This window comes from Festucalex cinctus, chromosome 5 (genome assembly GCF_051991245.1).
Source record: "Festucalex cinctus isolate MCC-2025b chromosome 5, RoL_Fcin_1.0, whole genome shotgun sequence".
In the NCBI taxonomy this organism is placed as follows: domain Eukaryota; kingdom Metazoa; phylum Chordata; class Actinopteri; order Syngnathiformes; family Syngnathidae; genus Festucalex; species Festucalex cinctus.
This window is the reverse complement of record NC_135415.1, coordinates 23,924,349-23,947,320: the sequence shown is the minus strand read 5'-3', so window position 1 is coordinate 23,947,320 and position 22,972 is coordinate 23,924,349. Positions and strand designations below refer to the sequence as shown.

At 38.3% G+C, this 22,972-nt stretch overlaps 1 protein-coding gene across 8 annotated transcripts in view; it reads left to right on the top strand.

Moving 5' to 3' along the window:
• The window catches only part of grid2 (glutamate receptor, ionotropic, delta 2), a 475,459-nt gene that overhangs the window by 373,963 nt on the left and 78,524 nt on the right, over window positions 1–22,972 (top strand). For all 8 annotated transcript variants that reach the window (XR_013283658.1, XR_013283660.1, XR_013283659.1 and 5 more), the window contains one exon: window positions 2,534–2,846. Coding sequence is in view for 5 of the 8 variants with exons in the window: in XM_077522426.1 (XP_077378552.1) it covers window positions 2,534–2,846 (313 nt within the window). In the remaining 3 variants the exon portion in view is untranslated. The remainder of the gene's footprint in view (window positions 1–2,533; window positions 2,847–22,972) is intronic.

Here is a 22,972-nt window from a genome sequence, read left to right as displayed (position 1 = left end):
AAGTACAATGAAACCTGTACTTTATATCAGCTATTTATACAATAAAGTAATAGCTTTGTGTTGAACATGCTCAAATTTAATATGAAGTACCGGTAAATTCAGAGTGGATCATCATGATCAGATATTCCATCCATCCATCTTCTTGACCGCTTATTCCTAACAAGGGTCGCGGGGGGTGCTGGCGCCTATCTCAGCTGGCTCTGGGCAGTAGGCGGGAGACATCCTGGACTGGTTGCCAGCCAATCGCAGTGATCAGATATTAATTAATTAATTAATTAATTAATTAATTAATTAATTAATTAATTAAATGCATAAATAAATAAATAAATAAATAAATAAAGAAATAGTTTCCTCGCCCACTTGCTTATGTGTCATGAGATTTTTCTCATGTAAAACGAGATTATTCTCATGTAAAATGAGATTTTTCTCATTTAAAATGAGATTTTTCTCACTTAAAACGTGCTATAAACACAACCACTATTACAATACATCATGCAAGCAATTTCAACTGTTTTCCAACTAATCCAACATGAATACATGTCAAGTGAATCTAGAGTTTATAACAACAATGAAATTATCAAAAGATTATGGTAAATGGTCTTTTTAATTACATTTTGTACTTTTCCACCTGTTCAGGCCCTCAAAGCAATAACATTGACTTCACATTTACCTACTGATGGCGCAGCATCAAGGACAAGTGGACGTTCAGTATCTAGCTAAAGAACTCTTAGACAGTTGAGAGCCTGGGATCGAACCTACAACCTCTGGATTGGGACACAACAACTCTACCACTGAGCCAAGCCTCCACTCCGTTAGCATTGGTATTGATGTTAGATTGATGATAGATCATGGACATGGAGGAAATGTATGTGTGCATTAATTATATATTTTTTCTGCAATCAGCCACTAGAGGGTGGTCAGTTTCATCTACCGTTAGGTTCACATTGGGGAGGCAGAACATTATATTGAAATATCGCAGTAAATACACTCTAAATCCTACGGGGCCCTAGCAGATGTCTACAGCTGCTAGCAAAACTCGAGGGACTGGAAACATTTTAATTAGCTTTTTCATTTTTTGGTTAAAGCTCATTTTAATTGCACTCACTGACTCATAGGATTTTCAAGTGCAAATTGTCCCGCTTACAGGCAAAAATGAAGAAGTCACTTGTTGTCTTGCTCTCTAAACAAAGGAGAATACATGCATCGTCTTACTATGCCGTGCAGAACTATTTTGTATCAGTCTTCAAAAAGTGATGCGGATGGCTGGATCTGGCCCCGGCGCCTTGAGTTTGTTGATTTATACAGTACTGAAAATGTGATGGTGCGAAATTGACAGTTTAGGCCAGGGGTGTCCAAACTACGGCCCGGGGGCCATTTGCGGCCCACTGTCTATTTTTCAGTGGCCCGCAACATATGGTAAAAATTGCATTTGACTTAGTTCAAATAAAATAAAAACAAAAATGTTTGGAGATGGTCTAAGTAAGAAGGGAGGGTATCGAAAACCAGGTGCCATTAAAGGTTATTTTAGTTCACTAAAACTAATGAAAAAACTAAAACTAAAATTCAAAAAAAAATATTGTTACCAAAATAAAATAAAAATGATATATTTTTTTAAAAAACAAAAAGTAACTGAAACTACATTTTATGTTTACAAAACTAACTAAAACTAACTATAATTATGGCAAACATGTCCTTCGTTTTAGTCTTAAGCAATTTAATTGAATGCATGAGCCTTTGGGGATGATTTTAAATGTGACTTTTAGTAGATTTATTTTGATATAAACCGGAATAATGACGTCGCGCCCATGGTGTTTTTTAAATGATGCGCACGAGTAATATACATTAAAAAAACAAAAACAAAAAACAAAAAAAAACTAATACTGAAACTAACTAAACTAAAACTAAGCATTTATTTAAGAACTAAAACTAATAAAAAACGAACAGAATCACCCTGAAAAATAATTAAAACTAACTAAATTTAAAAAAAAAAACTCAAAACAAAATAAAAACTAAAATGAAAAATTCCAAAACTACATATAATAAACCTACTGCCATATTACAAATAAATTGGTTTATGTACTTTAGGATTTTTCTAAATATGCAAAAGCACAAATAAATTATTTGTACAATTTTTAGGACTAAACACAATTTCTCTTCATAACATGTGGCCCTTGCGTCCTTCTGATTTTCTGTACGTGGCCCTCAAATGAAAAAATTTGGACACCCCTGGTTTAGGCCCTTGCACCAAAAAAAAAAAGTCCCGCAAACGTAAATGTACCGAACCATACGTCTTAATTGAAGTGTATTACAGTCATTCTGTCCTCTTGTTTTTCTAATTTGAAACCGAAAAAAATGTGAAAGACCCCTCACAAAACGAGGACAATATAATTCATTCATATTTATAGATCCACCCAGACAGATATCTGTCATAGCACAAGACTTACCTATGAGAGACAGCACGGCGTCACACTGCACCCAAACAACCCAAAAATTCAAAGAACGATTCCTCCTGACCTTCTCCTCCATCCCCCAGCGAGCCGACGTGGGACTCTCCGCCCTGACGATTACGCCGGAGCGCGAGAGCGTCGTGGACTTCACCACGCGCTACATGGACTACTCGGTGGGCGTGCTGCTGCGCAAGGCCGAGCGCACGGTGGACATGTTCGCCTGCCTGGCGCCATTCGACCTGTCGCTGTGGGCGTGCATCGCGGGCACCGTGCTGCTGGTTGGCATCCTGGTTTACTTGCTCAACTGGCTCAACCCACCTCGACTGCCAATGGGCCCCGTGTCTTCCACAACGCTCTACAACTCCATGTGGCTCGTGTACGGATCCTTCGTGCAGCAAGGTACGTACAAGATGCATCTCTTGTTATTCCACATTTCAGTGTCCAAAAAATGGCAGTAACTGGGGATATGAAGATATTTGATTAAAGTCACTGCAGACTCTCAACTATTTTACTTTAACCGCTTAGCACACGGTATACTGACCGTTTTAGCTTGTTTGAGTCTTCTTCTATTTTACAACAGAAAACGTTTGCATCCTCACTATATACACTGTAGTTTGTATTGTGAACTAAATAGAAGTACCGTATTTTCCGCACTATAAGGCGCACCTCATTATATGGTGCACCTTCAACGGAAGATATATTTTCAAACTTTTTCCATATATAAGGCGCACCGCACTATAAGGCGCACCACATTATAAGTCACACCTTCAATGAATGACATATTTTAAAACTTTTTTTCATATATAAGGCGCTACAGTAGAGACTGGGGTTACGTTATGCATCCATTAGATGGTGCTGCGCTAAAGGGAATGTCAACAAAACAGTCAGATAGGTCAGTCAAACTTTCTTAATAGATTACAAACCAACTTTCTGACACCTCCATTCACTCCCAAAATGAATAAACAGCTGTTTTAGTATTAGCTAGCGATCCAAGATGGCGGGATCTTCTGCGCATGCGCGTCACCGATCGTGCAGGGTCACCGAGAGCGTCTTGACAGCGAGACCTGTTCCGGCTCGATATTGATCCGTATATAAGGCGCACTGGATTATAAGGCACATGGGCAGCTTTTGAAAAAATTGAAGGCTTTTAGGTGCGCCTTAAAGTGCGGAAAATACGGTAGTCATCTAGTGTACATACAATGCAAGCAGGTGATCAAACTCACGATACTCATACTCTGAGTTCGTTTGTTGTCATCATTGGGAGTATCCAAACTTTCCCAATGCAAAAGGGGATTTGCAACTGACCTTCTGCACTCAATAATAGCAAAACACAAGGAAAGAAATATTTGTCCCACCAGGATTGGCTTGCAAGGTAATGACCTCCGAGTTATCTCTCCTAAGATTCCCCGCAATCCACCGGTTAGGTGCTCAGGTGCAGATATCAAGGAGAAGGATTTGGAATGGCGTGTCGTGACCTTGAGAATGGAAGAGGGAGGTGGAAATAAGATTTGGCATGATTGGGTTCGATTCTCGCGTTTACTATCTCATGCTAACCCAGAAGAGGCTATGTGCAAAGTCAAGAAGTTTTATAACAATAAAGAATTAGAAATCATCTATTTGTGTACTGATAATGTACCAATACAGTCCGAATGTTTTTCATTTCCGTTTGTAAACACTCAAAAGTGATGCTCCAGACCAACCAGGAACGTGCGTGAAGCCAATCCACCAATCAGGAGCGGGAGTTCGCACAACCGAATTTGCATATGTAGATGAGACACATGACTCAAACTCTTAACACGTCCGCGGAAACAGTCCACCAATCAGGATCAGAGGTTCGCACAGCGAAATTTGCATATGCCACTGATGGTAGCTTTCGTCCGCTGCAAGGAAACCTCCACCCAGAAACATCCGCTATTCTGTCGCATGTCTCGTAGCGACTGACGCATTTAATGTCTTTCTACTATTTAATATGTACTTTTGCCATATTTTCTTTCCAAGTTTTGTTTCTCCCTACAAAAAAAACCTGCTGAATGAGACACTGATGCATGCCGCCCTTCGCTCAATAATCCTCCATCTTACTGTAGCAGCTAATGGCGCTAATGATGATCCACGCTAATTGCTGTTTGATTTTTGGCAATCATTTCTCTTTTTAGGGTTAATTAACATTTTAGTCATGGCGTCATTAGCGAGGAAAACAAGTGAGGAAGGTTCTCATTTTGAGCAGCTTGTCGTTGAGCTGCTGCGCACGGAAATGCAGTTGTGTGTTTTTCACGTGTGCGTGCGTTGAGAGAGAGGAGCGGCACTTTGGTCACAGGTGATTCGTCACTGATTTGGTGGGCCAGAAATATCTCACTTAGAATTTAGCCAAGCATGAACACTCATCCCGCTGCAGGGCGAAGTTGAGCCCGCTGTAAATAGTCACCTGGCTGGAAAGCAGAGACAACAAAATGCCGTTTACTTTGGAAGTAAAGCACAAGCCTTTCCTGTAGGTAGTTCAAAATTTATATTGTCTATATTCAGAATATAATAGAATCTGAGGGTGTCTGAAGTCTCTAAAGATTTGTTGCTCGTATTTTATTTTATTTTTTAATTCATCCAAGGGTTTGAAAAGATCATTCAATGTATTGATGAAGTTCGTTAAATTGACAACAACCTTTAACCTTAAGTAATATACTGTTCATGTATATGGTTGGCAAATGCAATATGCTGTATTGTTAAATTAATCTATTCTATTTTTTTCTAAATTAATTGTACAGTTCATATATTACTACGCAGTTACACCGTGTGGTAGCTCAGTAAGCTAACGTTCTGGTCATCAAAATCGCTCAGTGATAGCATAACCCACTCTTAAAAAAAATAAAAAATAATACATATACAAAAGGCCCTAGAAAAAAATTACATTTTCTATTGTTGACATTCTAATTAAAATAATTATTTAGTACAAATCGTAATATTGGCTATTTATCTATTGATCTACAGTGGATATAAAAAGTCTACACACCCCTGTTCAAATGCCAGGTTTTTCTATTTAAAAAAATAAAATAAAATAGACAAAAACGAATGATTTCCATAAATGTGACCTATAACCTGTAAAGCTCAATTATCATTATTATTATTATTATTATTATTTTTATATATTTTTTATTTCTATTTTTATTTTCAAGTATGTACAATGACCTATGCAAACATTCAAACTAATTACTCTGGCTTTTATTACAGCTGTCATTTTTTTTTGGGTAGGAGTCTATATGTGTGGCAAAATCTGATGTGTCAATATTTGCCCACTCTACATTGCAAAAACACTCCAAATCTCTCCGATTGCACAGCCCTCTTCACATCACCCCCAGATGTTCAGTGGAACTGTTCATAAGTTCCAGCTGAAGAAAAGCAAATCTTGTTCATGGTGCTCCCAACCACACATGGTGTTCTTCTGGTGATGTGAGATGTTGTGTTCGTGCCAAAACAGTCCTATATTATTGATCTGCTTTTGGAGCGTAAATTGTGGTTCATCGTCTGTTTAATGCGTTCCCATCTTTGTATTGAAGGGTACTTTTACATTCAGCATCATTCAATTTTATCATTGCATTTAATCCACTGGTTGGTGAACAATCAATGATGTGCCTCTCCACTGGCTCAAAGTCAACTGGGAAAGGTTTTCCCACAACCGTCACGAGGAAAAGCACTATATTTAACCTACTAGTAAACATCTTGTGCGGGACTCTAAGGCCCTTTAACTCATTCACTGCCATTGACGGAAAAAGACGTCAAATGATGCATTTTTTGCTGGTTTGGCAAATTAATGTGTTAATAAATAACTAAAAAAAAAGAAATCAAATTGGCCCTTGCAGCTTTCTATTTTTCTGTATGTGGCCCTCAGAGGAAAAAGTTTGGAAACCCCTGCTGTACATTATATCAACAATTTATAATTGTTTCATTGATTTTTACCATGTTTAAACAATGGCAGTGAATGAGTTAAAAAGTGGGTGCTACTATGCTAGACTGCAGAATAGAACCCGGGGTCCTTTGTACATGGACCACATTCTCAACCACTCCGCCCAACTGTCCGTGATTTACACGGCAGGTACCAAATAACACCTTTCTAATAACATGTGTGCATCAAACTGGAATGTAACCCTTTGGGAACATGTTGGGGAAAGGGAAGTGGGGTGGCTGTGCGGATGATTAGAGTGAAGTCAAACACCCCCATGTTTTGCTTTGGGCTTTTTTTGCGCTGACTGAGCGTGAGAACAAGGTGCATGCTAAGAGATGACACACTTTTTCTTTTCATATTTTCCATTGAAGTTTCCCACTCTTGTGTTTCCCATCTTGTTCTTTCATCCACACACTTTATCATCCGCATGTGTCCCTTTTTTTTTTTATTTGGATTCCGTAGTCCTCTCTCTTGAACTAACTCGCATGTTGGAGGGTGCGTGACTTTTCTCAGCTTACCGTGACTTATTGTGATGCTTTTTCATTGGGGTTACTATCAGGTAACAAACGTTTGACGGTTGAATGTTTGATGGAGGATGATGGCAGCATGGTGACTCATGGGTGGCACATCTACCTCAAAGCTCAGGGTTCCTCGGCTCGACTCTTGTCTCCAGCCCTCCTGAGAGAAAAATGTCTCCCTATTAGGGCTGCACGATATTGGAAAAACATGCGATGTGCGATATACTTGCTGAACATAGCAGTATCGATTTTATTGCGATATTTAACATGTATCTAAAGAAATTACATTTTTATTACCTAATGAAAGAAAAACATTTTTTATGTGGCAAAATAAGCTACCTTAATGTAATCTTAGTTAATTAATTGTAATTATGTCTTGATAATTTTCAACTATTGAATGGCGATGCACATTTTAGTTAGCATCACACTGGTTAAATTCATATAAAAAGCATAAAATTCCATATAAAACTTACTGCATGCCTTTGCGATATGCATATTGCAAGGGCCAATATCGCGATATCGATATTTTTTCGATATATTGTGCAGACCTACTCCCTATGCTCGTTGTCAGTTTTCTTTGGGCACTTTGGCTTCCTTACACAAAGGATTCATGGATGTTATGAAAAACAGTATTTGCTGAAGAAATGAATTCAGATGTTCATCTGGGTCACACTTGTCTATGCCCAGAGTGGCAAAGATCATTGCAGTATTTCGCCGAGCCTGCAGGGGCATGAAGGCATGAGAATGAGAGGAATGAGAGTCAAGGCCAGGACCACCGGGTCCCACGATAGGAGGCAAACAGATAACATTAGCAGAGTATCGACTGGCCACTGTGCACAGGCTGGACAGAGCAAGACCCTGCAGGGAAGGGGAAATGTGCTCATTTGCAGTCTTGCACACCAGCGTTTGGATTTTGAAATGAGCCACCAGAGGCAGTGACTAGAGCGAGAGCTTGGGAGGAGGGGAGTGATGAGAGGGAGGGGGTGGCACGCAAGGACTCCAGAATGCAAAAAAAAAAAAAAAACAAGATCGCCCAAAAGGCGTTTGAGGGAAGAAGGCTGCGGCACCTCATGCAGATGTGACAGGAAACGGAAGTGATTACTTCCGTGCTGTATTCATTTAACCACAGTGGCGACTTGAAGTTTGAACACAATCCTTTACGGGATCTAGGTAAGGTCGTATGTGAACATTATATTTCTATTGTCATTGTCTATTGTCGTCTATAATCTCCGATAATTTCTCTTGCATTCCGATTTGTCTGGTCTTGAGAATGAGAACTTTAAAGGTTCCACTGCAGAGAGACAAACATCACTTAAAAGTCATTTTGTCTGACTCATAGTGAAGTTTCTGATCTAGTCAAAAATTCTTTAGTTTAGATTTTCAATGCAACGTCTCAGATTCAAGTTTGAATAATTGGATAAGCACTTTTTTGGACAAGAATTTAGCTGTTGATATTAATGTTCATGTGATGACAAATTAGTTAATGAATATGCCATACTGTATTATTACTGTATTATAAAAAAAAAAATATGTAGCCAAATTGTGTTATCATTGACCAGCCAGAGGCTGACCTGGATGGTAGATGTGTTACATAGTACATGCGTTAAAAGTAATACAATCATCAAAAACTTGACATTACAAAGAATGAACAATTGAACAGTATCTTACTAAGCCGAGTTTTTGTTATGCATCTTAAGATATACAATTAATAAAGATTAAAAAAAAAAGTAAAGTCTTAACTCTTTGACTGCCAAAAACGTTTAATAAAGATTAGTAAAATCACGATGTATGCTGCCATAAACGTGAAATGACGTCATCTATGTTTTTTTTTCTTTTCTTTTCTTAAATGGACGGAGCAACGTCTAAGTGCAGCACTGCCTGGTCAATGGGTTGTGGAATCAAAAACACCACCTAACTATGGCCAGCAGATGGCAACATTGTGTCTTTTTTCAATGGGCTGTTGGTGTATGGAATTACAATGATATGTGACGCAATCTTTTTTTGTTTGTTTGTTTTTTTCCTAACGTGTGGCAGTAAAAGAGTTAACAGAAAGTCTATGGTCTTCATGTTACAAATTTTCTGTTTTTGTTCTTGTGTTAATCCAAAATCTGGACTCATTTGTCAGAAGGAGTTATTATACAGATGGGAGACTCCGTTACATAAACTGGATTAGCCCCAGACAGAAAGAATAAAAAGAAACAAGTTGCGAAGGAATGCGGAAGCGGACACGGTAGCATGTTCTTTTAATCTTGCCTCGTGTTCGGATACCTCGCTGTCTCCCTTTGTGTGCGATCGCTCACTTCCTCCTTGCCGTTGTCCCGACCCGAACTGTTCATCTTGAGCTAAAGTGGAAGAGTCACAAACAAAACTCGTGCGTCGCGTCGAATAAGCGTCTGGCATAAATATTTCCCAGGCATTCTCTTTGTCTCACTCAGCCGCAGCGCACCCTCAAGTTTGCATCCTGACCTGTGGGAGGCAAAACCATAAACATTGATGTTTGACTTGGCTTTACGTAAGAAAACATCACATGTACAAGTTACATGTCTAATTTGATTGCTGTTCCACTCCAGTCCTTTAGGTGGCTTTCAGTGGAAAGGGACTTTCGTAAATTCCCCAAAAGTATATGGCTCTGGTATTTGTGTTTCAGAATGAAGAGTTGTGCTGATTCTGTTTCCTCTCACTTGTTGTAGCGTAACGGTTCTCCATCTCGGCGTCTCAGTGTGTGAAACGCATTCGCATCCCCTCCATCATTACCTCTGCCTCCGCTGTGCTGCACTGCTGAGAAGCCAGCATTATCATCACTGCCTCTTGCTTTCTTCATTTCTTTTTCTTCTTCTTCTGTCCCCAACTTTCTCAAATCCATTATCCCAACAGAGTAGTGGTGTTTTGCTGAAGTGGAGGCAGTGCCACTGTCCTCACCCGCTCCCTCTGTGCCCCCCTCCCTTTTTTTTTTTTTTTATATCTCCATCCATCCATCCGAGAGGAGGAAGTCTCACAGCAGCTCTATTACATTCAACTCTCTTCTGTTCTTTTCTCCACTCTTGGCGTTCTCATTTTCCTTTCTCTACGTTCTCATGGTTCATCACTCCCTCTCCGTTCGCTCCTCTCAAAAGTAGAATTACATTTGCATGTCTTCATCAAGTGTGTGTGTGAATGTGGGCTCAGTATGGACATCCAAGATATAGGAATGTCTAAATTTAGCAACGCTTCGACTTGGTTCTCCTGGAATTTGCTAATGGTTATTAGTAGCCTACCTGGATATGGTTTTTGGTAACTAGTAATGGCCATTGGTATCTTGTAGGGGTGTTAAAAAAAAATAGATTCGGCAATATATCGCGATATTACAGCACCCAATTCTCGAATCGATTCAATAGGTGGCCGAATCGATTTTTAAATATCCATTTTTGATGGAAAAATATTCAACAAAATGTCTTACTTATGGTTAGAGTTCACACCTTAACCATGAAAAAATGTTATATTAACTCATTCAAACCCAACGACGTATAAATACGTTTTTCAATACTTTGTTCTTCACTCCCAATTTATACGTTTTTTTTCTGTTTTTTTTCTGTTTTTTTTTTTGTTTGTTTTTTAATGCTAAAGCATAAAGATGGAGCTTCTGACATGAAGAGGTTGTTTAAAGCAATGGTAGTTATTGCAACAAATGGCCAGCAGGTGGCAGAAGAATATAAGAGATCCGCCAGGGACATTTGCAACAAGCTCTTTTTGCCAGTGTTTTCAACAGGTTTGTGAATAATGATGAAAAATTGAAACAGACAGGAGCAAAAGGGGTTGCTTCTGTGAAAATGGTTGGGAATGAAAGAGTTAATGGAACATTAAGCCTTAATATTTTATTTCAATGGTGTTCATACATGAAATTGTCTGTTAAATACAGTGGCTCACAGTTTTAAGGCTGAAGTTTCAGATAAATAATACATTTTCATACAAATCTTACAGTGTGCAAGTTTACTGATTAGTAATTTCTATATTTGAGTAAAAAAAAAAAAATCACAACAATCAACTTGTAAATTCGTATCCAGATTAATCGGTATTGAATCGAATCGTGACCTATGAATCGTGATATGAATCGAATCGTCAGGTACTAGGCAATTCACACCCCTAGTATCTTGTAATAGTCCAGTGGGAACTTGACTTACAGTACAAGTGAACTGATGAACGAGTTTTTCAAGATCTGAGCTGTCACTTCGCCTATTTTTTAATTATTATTTATTTATTAGTATTTTTGTTTTGACTTATGGGGAAAAATATGTAATACACAAGTGCTAGATGTTGGCAGCAATAGTGAACAATTTTTCCAAAACATTCAAATACATAAAACAAAGAGAATTAGATGTGTATTTAAAATGACCACAAAACTTTGCCTCCGTGTCCACTAGCTTAATGCTAACACCAAAATACAGTAAGCCATACACTGGCTTACAATTAGCATAGATGTTGCCGCGTTATAATAACCCTTTTAGCAATGGGTATTTGAACATATAGGCTGGCCGGCAATATGGCAGTACTCATGGGCATTTATTCTTTATCCTCTGCAAAACATGTGACTGTTCTATCACAGGTTTTAATTTGGGATCATAATTTCATCTCTTGTTTTTTCAGATCATGAACATATATATATATATATATATAGTTATTATTCACTGTATGGTAATGGTATTTGGTATCTTGTATTGGTAATAGGTATTTGGTAATGGTATCTTCTAATATATGATTTCTGGTAATGGTATTTGGCTAAGTTATTTGGTGTCTGGTAATAGTGTTTGGTATCTGATAATGGCATCTGTTTGCTATATGGAAATGATAATATGGTTCTGGTAATGATATTTATCTTATAATGGTGCTCAGTATCTGGTAAGCCTATTAGGCAATTGCTGCTGTGTATCAGGGAGGGTGCAGACAGCAGCCTGTTGCAGCCCCAAAAAAATGACGCCATAACAATAATGAACATAATCACAAACAGTTACCAAACAATGGATAGAACGCGCTACAATGGGCAATTCTGTTGAGTTTGTGCGATATTAATTTCTGCACATTGGCCATTACCCAGCATGCTTGCATTGCATGCGTCAGGGCCTAATGGATGTGTTGATTATCACTTGCTGTTAATATGCTTCCTGTCTCCATCTTAAATGCTCACTCATGCTGTTTTAGTTGCAAGGGCCTGCTGGTAAATTTGACGATATCACCACACGTTGGTTCAAAAGAGAGGGGGGAAAAAAACAGAAAATATGAGATTAAGAGGAGTTATCAAGTTTTTCAAAAGTTATTGTCCATGTTGTTTACTTTTCAATGACTCTCTGTACCTATATATTTATGTCCTAAATGAGACAAATTCCAAGTGTTTACTTAAAAATATTAAGCCAGTAAAGATAACTCTGATTCTGATTTGGTAATGGTATTTTTTTGGCATCTGGTCATAAATACTGTTATCTGTTTGCAATGGTTTTTCTTACTTGTTTGACCTCAAAGCAGACATCGTAGAAGAAGTTGCAACTAAAGTTTAAAAAAAGAGAAAAAGTGATCCTGAAACGAAGGTACAAACATGAAAAGTACTACTAATAAATAAGTAGGGAGAACAGCAACAGAGTCCAAAATAACAGCAACCAAAAGAGGAAGGAGCAAAGCAAAGGGGCATGACCAGGAAAACACCAGAACATAAAGGAGAAAAAAAACAAAAGCTCAAAAACATCCAATTAAGAGCAGAATCCATAAAGGGAGCAAAACCAAATGCAGCCCAGCAAACAGCGAGTGCAAAGGAATGATTTTGGTGGCTTGCCTTGTGCGGCCGCAGGCCTAATGACTGGGAGATGATTAGTAATTACTCCCAGGTGTGTCCCTACCTGCTTAATTCCTCCGTGTACTGTATAGCGGAAAATAACTGACCAAAAAAAAAAAAAAAAAAAAAGGTGAATCTTGACACTGTAAAGGTATTTGGCATTTAGTAATGTAATTTGTTAACTTGTAATAGAATCTGGTATCGTGTAATAGTATTTAGTATCTAATACTGTATCTGGTTATGACGTTTAATTAAGGTTTCTGGTCATAATAATTGATATAGACAGAACTAGTATTCTCTACATCAGATATTTTTTCATGGCAATTGTACCTGATTTGTGATTTCTCCTGCGAGATGAGGTATAATTCTGGCTTCTTTTCACCTTGACCTCGAGCTTTGATTGCTGCTCATCTTTATCCTCCACTTCACTTCACCGCTTTGTTTCAGCCAGAAGCGGAAGCATATGTGAGTTATGAGTACAAGCTCACGACGGCATCGATTATGGAAAGTCGTTTGAAAAGGTATAGAAAGCAATTACGGTGCCTGTTAGCTGGAAAGCGAGCCAGGTTTTTCTTTTCGTAAGTCTGAGTCTGTAATTGCATTGTGTCACATTTAATTAGGCACCGAAAAACCACGTTCTTATAGTCTCCAGAGAGTAAAAAAAAAAAAAAAAGGGGGAATGTGGATTTTAAACAAGAACTTACTATTATAAATAAATGTGAAATATAAAAAAAAAAAGTTTTTTCATTTTTTCTTTTGATTGTGGAATGTGGATCAATATTTTCACCCTAACTTCTTGGCATATACTCAATGAAAACTCATATTGTACGCAGTCAAAGTAAAATCCACAGTAATACAACTCTCACGTTCCTGAACTAGTGTTGGAAAGAGCTGGAAATATCAATGTCGTGTTTTTAAAGGAGACACAAAATGGGTTTTTTTTCCCCCCCCACAGTTCAAAACTCTTCCCAATTGTTTTAATAACATGTCTGTTATATTCATAACAATACCTCAATGATCAATTATTATCTCGCACTATTTCATGTCTTGCTGTAATTAGCCTTTTTTTTTTTTGTGGCCTAAAAATGTCCAGAACAGTACAAAATTATTGCATATGAACAAATTTGAAAAGAATTGATTAATAATTAATAATAATAATAATAATAATAATAATAATAATAATAGTAATAATAATAATAAATCATTTAATTTGTAATGCACTTTACATTTCAAATTAATCTCAAAGTCCTACAGTTGAGGGTTAAAACAAATTACAGTTAAAAAAAAAAAAAATCAGTTAAAAAATATAAAATCCAAAAAGGAAAAAACACAATAATAATAATGTTTTGACTCAAAAACAACTTTAAAAAACAAAAATAGCATGTTTGAGAAGTGTTTACACAAGACGAGTTTGCTCCATTAAACAAAAGCCATCGATATGAATAGGTCAATATGACACAATTTCAATGCTAAGCTACTGTCCATGCTTTTCTCCCTGCCAACATGGCCGCCACATATGCCCATGCATTGCCTTTAATGGGAATGTCGCTCCTGTCAACATGACTGCCACATCGGCTGTATGTTAGCCTGCTCTATCCATCCATCCATCCATCCATCCATCCATCCATCCATCCATCCATCCATCCATTTTCTTAACCGCTCATTCCTCACAAGGGTTGTGGGGGTGCTGGAGCCTATCCCAGCCGGCTTCGGGCAGTAGGCGGGGCACACCCTAAACTGGTTGCCAGCCACTCACACTCACTGTTTTAAAGTGCAGCTCAGTTGAAAGTGACTCTGGATCTTCACCCAGCCTAACTAATCACCTCATGGACTGGAGAAAATCGGTGGCAGTCGATTATTATGTAAATTATATCTTCTACTATGTCATAATCCATGAATTGCAGAATCACCCACTCACAGACTCATGGGCAATATTTCAATACAAAAAGTTGTACTTGACTATTTAATTTTCCAACCCAACCTGACCCACACTTTCAGATACAAGTCATTAAAAAGCCACATTTTTTTCCTTAATATATTCCCTTTAAATGAAATCAAAGTAATTTAGTGGATCCTCAAAGTGAAAATATCCATTTAATACCACCGCCACCATTTCCATTTCAATTCTGAAATATATTGTTCTTCTAAATGAAACTACTACGTTTACCCAAACAACAAAGACCATTGCCGATTATACTGTGGAAAAAGTTTGCGCTTACACAAAGTCAATCAGGAAGCAATTAAGAGTGTTGTTTGTTCAGGCTGCACTCGGCTCAGAAGGCTGACCTTGGCGACACGCACGGCGAGAAAAAGTCTGCTTATTGGAGGCGAGGAGACTAAAATATATGCAGTGATTGCTGCGGCTTCAGCGACTCCCAGGTGACAGACGCTGGTTCAACGAGATCCGCCAATTAAGCGCAGCTTCGGAGCTGTTGTGACAACCGTTCGTTTTCATGGGTTAGACAAATTAACATTGTGGACGAGAGGCTGCTATTACCGTAGAAATTGAAGGTGTGGGAAAACGCTGACAAACGGTAAGGTCTGAATAGAAAGTATATTGCTAGGTAAATATATCACAACATATCAACACTACCCACCCAAATAGGCAAATAGGCTGAATCGTGGCTAAGGAACGGCGTGTGACAATATTTTTGTTAATTTAATGGAAAATAGTTATAATTAGATGGAACCATCTCCTGATTCCATGTCAGTGTTACACTGTGATTGGACCTCCACATAGCTGATGTCATGTAGTACTACTAATAAGAATAAAGCACGTTAGACCTCTTTAAAGCACATGGAAATTGTTTTAATTGTGTTAAAAAAAAATTAATTATTAGGGATGAGCGAGTACCGATACCAGGTATCGGTATCGGGCCGATACCAGCCTTTTTTCATATACTCGAGTACTCGTGACACAGACGAGTACAAGTGACCGATGGCAGAGAGGGGATACGTTAACTCTTTGACTGCCTAACGTTATCCAGAAAACCCCAACAGTGCCAAGCCGATTTGGAGCATTTTCACTCATCTTTCAAAGCAAACAGAATATTGTGCCGTATGACGACATCAATATGGTGAATACCATATGAAAGGTTGGATTCCATTCTTTCATGAGAAAAAAAAAGTATGTTTCTACTTTATTCCGTTCTTTAGACATCACCATTTGAAATTAGGTCTTTTGAGTGACATAGGCGAAAATACAAAAATATTAAGAGAAGAATAAGCTTTTTGTGAAAAGATAAATTTTTTTGCACAACAGTGACTTTGACACTAATATTTTTTGTTTAGTGACAAGGCAGCGCAGCACAAGACGTTGCGCTGGACATTGAGAGAGAAAAAAAAACGTAATAAACGTAAATTAACGTTTTTGGCAGCATTCATTTGGATTTTAGAATACGTCATTAAACGTTTTTGGCGGTCAAAGAGTTAAGTGAGTCCTCCTTGCCTGTAACTGGCGCTAGCTTGCAGCAGTTTTTCACCAAAACTTCACCGGTTTGGAAATACTTCAAAATTGTGAATCTTAAACTAAAAGAGCATTTTTGTGTTTTATTTTGAGCGTTAAGACTATTGAAGAGTGGCTGTGCTGTTTTTTTTTGTCAAAATTAAAGGAAATATATTTGTTTAAAAATATCTTTTAGTGATTTTTTTTATTTGTCAAAATTTACTACTGATATCAGCAGTTGGTATCGGTATCGGTGAGTACTGAGGGTCTGAGTCTCGGTATCGGTCTGAAAAAAAGTGGCATCGAACATCCCTAGTAATTATGTCTGCTTTTGTATTTGCATACCTCGGCTACTTCCCTTCAGAACGCCATTTTGTTGACTTCTCTTCCACGAGGCAGTTTTCATTGTCTACTGTTGGCTCTCAGACTGCTTCCCAGTTGGAAAAGTTTGCCATGTTTTTGCTGGAAATCAATTCTTCTCAAGATGGGCTCTTTGGGATCCAACAGCATGGCCGGGAGAAAGCGTATAATTGAAAACAAGCGTCGTGGTGTTTGAACTCGGCCATGGAGTCTAATAGACTATTTTCTTCTTGGTCTGTGAGGCCAAACTTTTGCCCTCTAGGAAGCAAAATGCTTGGCTACACACAAAAAAATGCCCCATTCACTATGAAGCTACTCGCACACACACGCATAACCTTGAGTGTGTGTGTTGGCACTTGTTCCTCTTATATTATACACAGATTGTATTGATCCACATGCTGTAGAGAGCCTGTAAATAAAGGCAGGAATTTCTGCTGACTTTGTCACATTTGTGTTGCGTTCAAGTGTGAAGAGTCAGCCTGAAGTGCTGATCAAGCTGGCGGGAAGAAAATATAATGTTTCCAATGTCACCACCGGGTGCTTTTGTCCAATGAGCTGAATTGAATATAAACCTAAAAGATCCAATGTGAGAATTTATTTAAAAAAAAAAAAACTATGCATGTTTAGTAGTAGATACTGTAAATCTTAAAAATGCTTGAAAATATGACTATATATATCACTAACACATACGTAGTTCGCTTTTAAATGTTAACATTTTTTTTTTACTTATATGTATAAGTATGCATAATTATTTATATTTTGAAATATTAGATTTTATTTATTTATTTTTTTAATGAATATTTGTATCATGTATGTGTTTTTGTTTTGTTTGTTTTTAAATTGAGGATTTTATTTGATGCAATCCAATTCTATAACCAGAATGATGACATACTGTATAAATAGTGACCTTCTTTTATTTCGGAAGTTAGATTCCCGACTCAACATAGATGCAAATTCAAGCGAGACCATATCGGAACTTTGTCCCAGCACCCACTGCCCCCTCCCCCTCATAATTTAATTAAGCCCTAAAATACCCCTCCCACACATTTACACTATTAGCTTCATTTTCTTGGTTAATAAAACCCTTGGTTCAGGTCTCTGAAGCAACTGATAGTGAAACAGTTTTTTTGTAGGTTATGTTTTATTCATAATGTTTCTATTATGTATATTTAAAAAAAAAACTAAATAATTTATGAATGTATTTGCTTTTCAAAAATTATTGTGATTCATGTTATGAAGTGAAATGTTTCAAAATAAGAGAGAGAGTGCTTTATTTTTCCTGGTATGAAATCTTGTATTTTTATATAACCAGTACTGTATTGTTCTACATTACTGACTGGATCCTCACTGCTTCATTTATGTCTCAGCTCACCAACCAAACAGCACGTGAGTATATGAAGGTAGAATTTAATGTACGCACTTGTATACCACACACACACACACACATGGACACGCACACACTTGGCTGCTGATCGCGAGCACTTTGTGGAGTGTATCTCAGGGAATACTGTATTTTCAATCTTTTCATTTCATCCTGCTTTCTCGTGAAACCGAGCCAACTCCGATTAGAGACTACAGAGCCCCCGTTTCAACACCCAGGGGTCACTGTGGGCAATTTTAATTCCTACCCCCCCCCCCAGCACCATTTGAAACTCATATTCCTATTACACACACTGCGCTTCTGATCATGTTGACTCGGCAAAGATGAAGTTGGGAGATTAGACACGTTACACTCAGCTCATGAATTGAGTTGAGGGAATTAAACTGCACCTCAAAATAGCATATTAGTATTAAAACAGTTTTGCTTTTGCGAAATACTTTTACTCGAATACCAAATTAGTTTCTGGGTGTGTCATGATTGTTATAAAAGTATTGTTATAAAACATATGTATATGATTTGGGGTAGCTGGTGGCCGGATGTTTCTCGCTCTCTTTAAACCAGGAAATGGGTGTATGCAGTGGAGTTCCTTGCTGCACTGTTTAAAGTGGAAGTCAACCTTAACTCTTTGACCGCCAAAAACGTTTAATAACGATCAGTAAAATCACAACGTATATTGCCATAAACGTTAAATAACGTCAACGTTTTTTTTTTTTTTTTATTCTCAGTGCAACGTCTAGTGCAGTGCAGCCTGGTCAATGGGTTGTGGAATCTAAAACCCTCTAAACTATGGCCAGCAGATGGAAGCATTGTATCTCTTTTCATCAATCATCAAAGCCTCTGTCATATCAAAGTTTTTCTTTGATAACGTGTGGCAGTAACAGAGTTAAACATTTCTTGACAATATTATGTTATATGTGACCTTACTTGTCTAAACATGGCATTCTGATTAATATTATATTTTGGGAATATGAGTTATGCAGCAAAATCCGGCCGTGTTTATCCATCTCAGGGGGCTGTCGACTGAAGATGACATCAATGTTGCTTAGGGCTCAAGCAACAACCAATCAGAGCTCACCAGTTTTCTAAGCTGCGCTGTGATTGGTTGTTACCTGGGACCTGAGCAACAGGTCTGACATAATTTTCAGTCGACAGCAAGTGGCAAAATGGCCGCCCCTCCCCCCCGAAATGATAAAAACGTTTCGATTTAACTCATATTCCACTAACGTAATATTAACCAAAATACTATATTTAGACTAGTGGGGCTGCATAGAACATATTGTCAAAAAAAAAGAAATTGGGGGGGGGGGGGTTGACTTCCCCCTACATCATCTCCGTCAGTCAGATTACATAGAACCAGGTTGGAAGAGGCTCTGAGGAGTGATACCATTCTAACTGCACAGTCTGGAAAAAGTGAAATAAAAAAGTGACCACACAGGGTGGAACCAGGCGTGTTACGAAATGTAGTTTTGTAAAAATGAAAGCCTCCATCCTCACTAGAAACCACAATGACATTCTTTATACTCATGCCCCTGTTGCAACTCTTTTTTTTTTTTCTTTTTTTTTTTTCTGGCCTGGCTTGTTCATGTTTGTGCATGACCGAGCAAAGACATTGACTGTGTTCTTGCTGTATTAAAGTTTGGGCCTTTTCCAGTACATTAACTCTCCAAAAATGTGGGCTGAGGGAGCAGGTGTCCATCTGACATGTTGGCCATTCTTTTTTTAAGGATAACATCTGTGCCCTTCACTAATATGATTTGGTTTCTATCAATGTAATATTCAGTGATTTGGTTTTCCTCACCACATGATCAAATGTGTTCCTTTTTTTATTCCCTCACACTAAAATGGATTCTCTGTTCTCTGCTCACTTTCATGCAGACGTCCTTAAATGTTTCTCCCATTATCTAAAATGATTGAACAGCTCCCCTGCTGGGCCCAACTCTGCGGGACTACATAAATTGTGTGTGTGAGCGTTACTGTGAAATTTAGTAGTCCATTTGGTGGCAATAGTGCACTATATTTCTGTAATAAATACCAAAGGTTTTAATCTTGCAAGAGTGGGGATATTTTACAGAACAAGTGCATGGAGTGCTTTCTATAAGGTCTTCTAATCACACATATTTTACCACCTCAAAAAATATTTTACATGACACCATGATGACGATCATTCAAATAAAATTGCATTGTGGCCTAATTGTGCATCAAAAGGCTTTATTCCTTAAAAAAGGTATTATTATAATCTGCTGTAACATTATGCAGTGTGAACGTCAACACGGAATAAATCAATCCCCATATATTATATTGGGAAATGAATAAATAAATAAATATTGAAGCATGAAATATTGGAAGAAATGTACTTAATGATTCAATTAAAATGGACTTCCTATAAAAAATATTCTAAGCTAAATAAATGTTTGAGAAAATGGGGACTAGATTAAATGCAACTGTACTGTACTTGAACGTTTAATTAAAAACATGCAAATTGTGTGTTTACTGACAGCTATTAATTTTTTTTAAATCGTGTTCAAAAATTACATTTCAAACATTTTTAAAAATTGCTTTAACTTTCTATTTACTTATAAATGGTAAAGACTGAATGCATTATTATTATTATTATTATTATTATTATCATTATTATTATTATTATTATTATCATTATTATTATTATTATTATTATTATTACTACTACTGCAGGGCGGCACGGTGGCACGTCCGCCTCCCAGTACTGAGGACGCAAGATCGAGTCCAGGCTCCAGCCTTCCTGGGTGGAGTTTGCATGTTCTCCCCGTGCCCGCGTGGGTCTTCTCCGGGTACTCCGGTCTCGTCCCACATTCCAAAGACATGCATGGCAGGTTAATTGGGCGCTCCGAATTGTCCCTAGGTGTGCTTGTGAGTGTGGATGGTTGTTTGTCTCTGTGTGCCCTGCGATTGGCTGGCAACCAGTTCAGGGTGTACCCCGCCTACTGCCCGAAGCCAGCTGGGATAGGCTCCAGCACCCCCGCGACCCTTGTGAAGAGCAAGCAGTCAAGAAAATGGATGGATGGATAACTTTATATTCCTATTTATTCTCTATACCGTAAGTGACTGAGTTTCATTTGTGCTGTGGCACACATGAATATCTTTATTTTAATTGAACAGAAAGTCTTAAAATTGGAATAAAGGTGGCCAGCGGGAAAAGTGTGGGTGCTGCAACCCTTCATTGGGAAAGATGTGGATGTTCCAGCACCCCCACCTCCAATTGGTACTACACCTCCCATTTCTATGATCACAACACAGACTTGAGTAAATGTCGGGTTAGCATTTTAAAGTCACGTATGCTAACTTTTTAACTGCCGCACTAAATTAGAGCACATGCTGGGTTGAGAGATACCATTAGGTTTCTCTGCAACCCAAAGAATCCTTCCAGGGCTTATCGGTGGAGGTATTAAAAAGGTTCTGAAGCACAATGAAAAGATTGCTTCCCACATTTTCTCCCATTTCCACACTTTTTTCCCCCAGCTTATCCCAGCCTTGTGTCATCCACAAGTTCAGTCAAGTGAGGGGTTGGGGAAAAAAATAAATAGTCAAAGATTCCTGCAAGTCATCAAACGGGACAAGTGAGGACTAATCTGAAAGTGGTGGAGAGTTGCGCCAAAAAAAAAAAAAAAAAGAAAGAAAAGAAAAACTCCTGGATGTACCCGACAGTGCTTCAAAGCAGCCCTCATCTGGAGCTCCCTTTTACAGGCGCCATGTCAACAAGGAGGAGCGCCGGGTGGTTGGGTTTGAGGCAGATGAATTGGCTTTTGTGGAATAATGTTTGCAGAAGGGAAACACAACACCTCTCGACTAATTTGTCATCCCTGTCTCTTGTGTTCCTTTCACTCCAAACAAATGATTAGCAGAGCGCAGTCGTGTTTGTTTGCTGCTTTCTTGGCTTCTTGTGAGCTGGAGGCCACTGATTTTGTGTAAAAAAAATCAATAGTAGTCATTTTTGTCACTTTTTCTAAACATTACAGTCGAGTGACTTTGATATTGGTGCTTTGATAACAACTTGAGCTCCAATTATTCTGGAAAACCTATTTCTCACCAGCTGGGTCATAATAAAGTCTGTTGTGTGCTGTGTAAGTTGGTATTTGCTGCAAAGTGTTCAATGCTCACGACACCTTAGTTGGCAGACAGATTTTTCGTGAAGTAACTATCAAGTAACTTTACTCTGAAACCATCACTGTCGTTATTATTGTCGTTGGTGTTAGTACTATTTATTATAATTATAAATAGCCTCATTCCAACAGGTATATATTAACATTAGTAAACAGTTTTACAACTGTTGCTAATATAAATCCTTTATTAAATGTAAAGGTACATTCTGATAATATTTATCTATTTTTTTAGGCATTAATGGTCAAACCAATCAAACAAAAGGAAGCACTCTTTATATTAATAACAAAAGTGACATTGCATCTCACTTTTAACGTTCTCACATGTCAACTGTGTACACCGGCGCAGTCTGCCGGATTCACTCAGGAAAATGCACTTTTTAAATACAGGATGTACACACTTTAACGTTCTCTCAGACTACACATCTGTGTTTATGTTAATCTTTGGTGGTGATTTCGTCCTAAATTTCGTCCTAAATTCACACACGTAAGCTTCTGTGAGTGAGTGAGTGAGTGAGTGAGTGAGTGAGTGAGTGAGTGAGTGAGTGAGTGAGTGAGTGAGTGAGTGAGTGAGTGTGTGAGTGAGTGAGTGAGTGAGTGAGTGAGTGAAGAAAAAATAAAAATAATCCGTGTGTGCTTTCAAATTGCTGCGGGAGTGACGTCACGCAGCCAACACGTTCGCCCGGCCCCGTTTGCGACACGCCACCCCCCCGCTCTGCGATTGGCTGGAGGGGTGTAAACACTGTCTTTCCACAGAAACGGCCCGCTGTTTACAAAACAAACACAAAATGGCAAAATACAGGCTGGGGGGGGGGGGGGGGGGGGGGGGGGGGGGTTTAGGTTAAAATCACCACCAAAGATTTACATAAACACAGATGTATAGACTGAGAGAAACTTAAAGTGTGTACATCCTGTATTAAAAAAGTGCATTTTCCTGAGTGAATCCGGCAGACAGCCCTT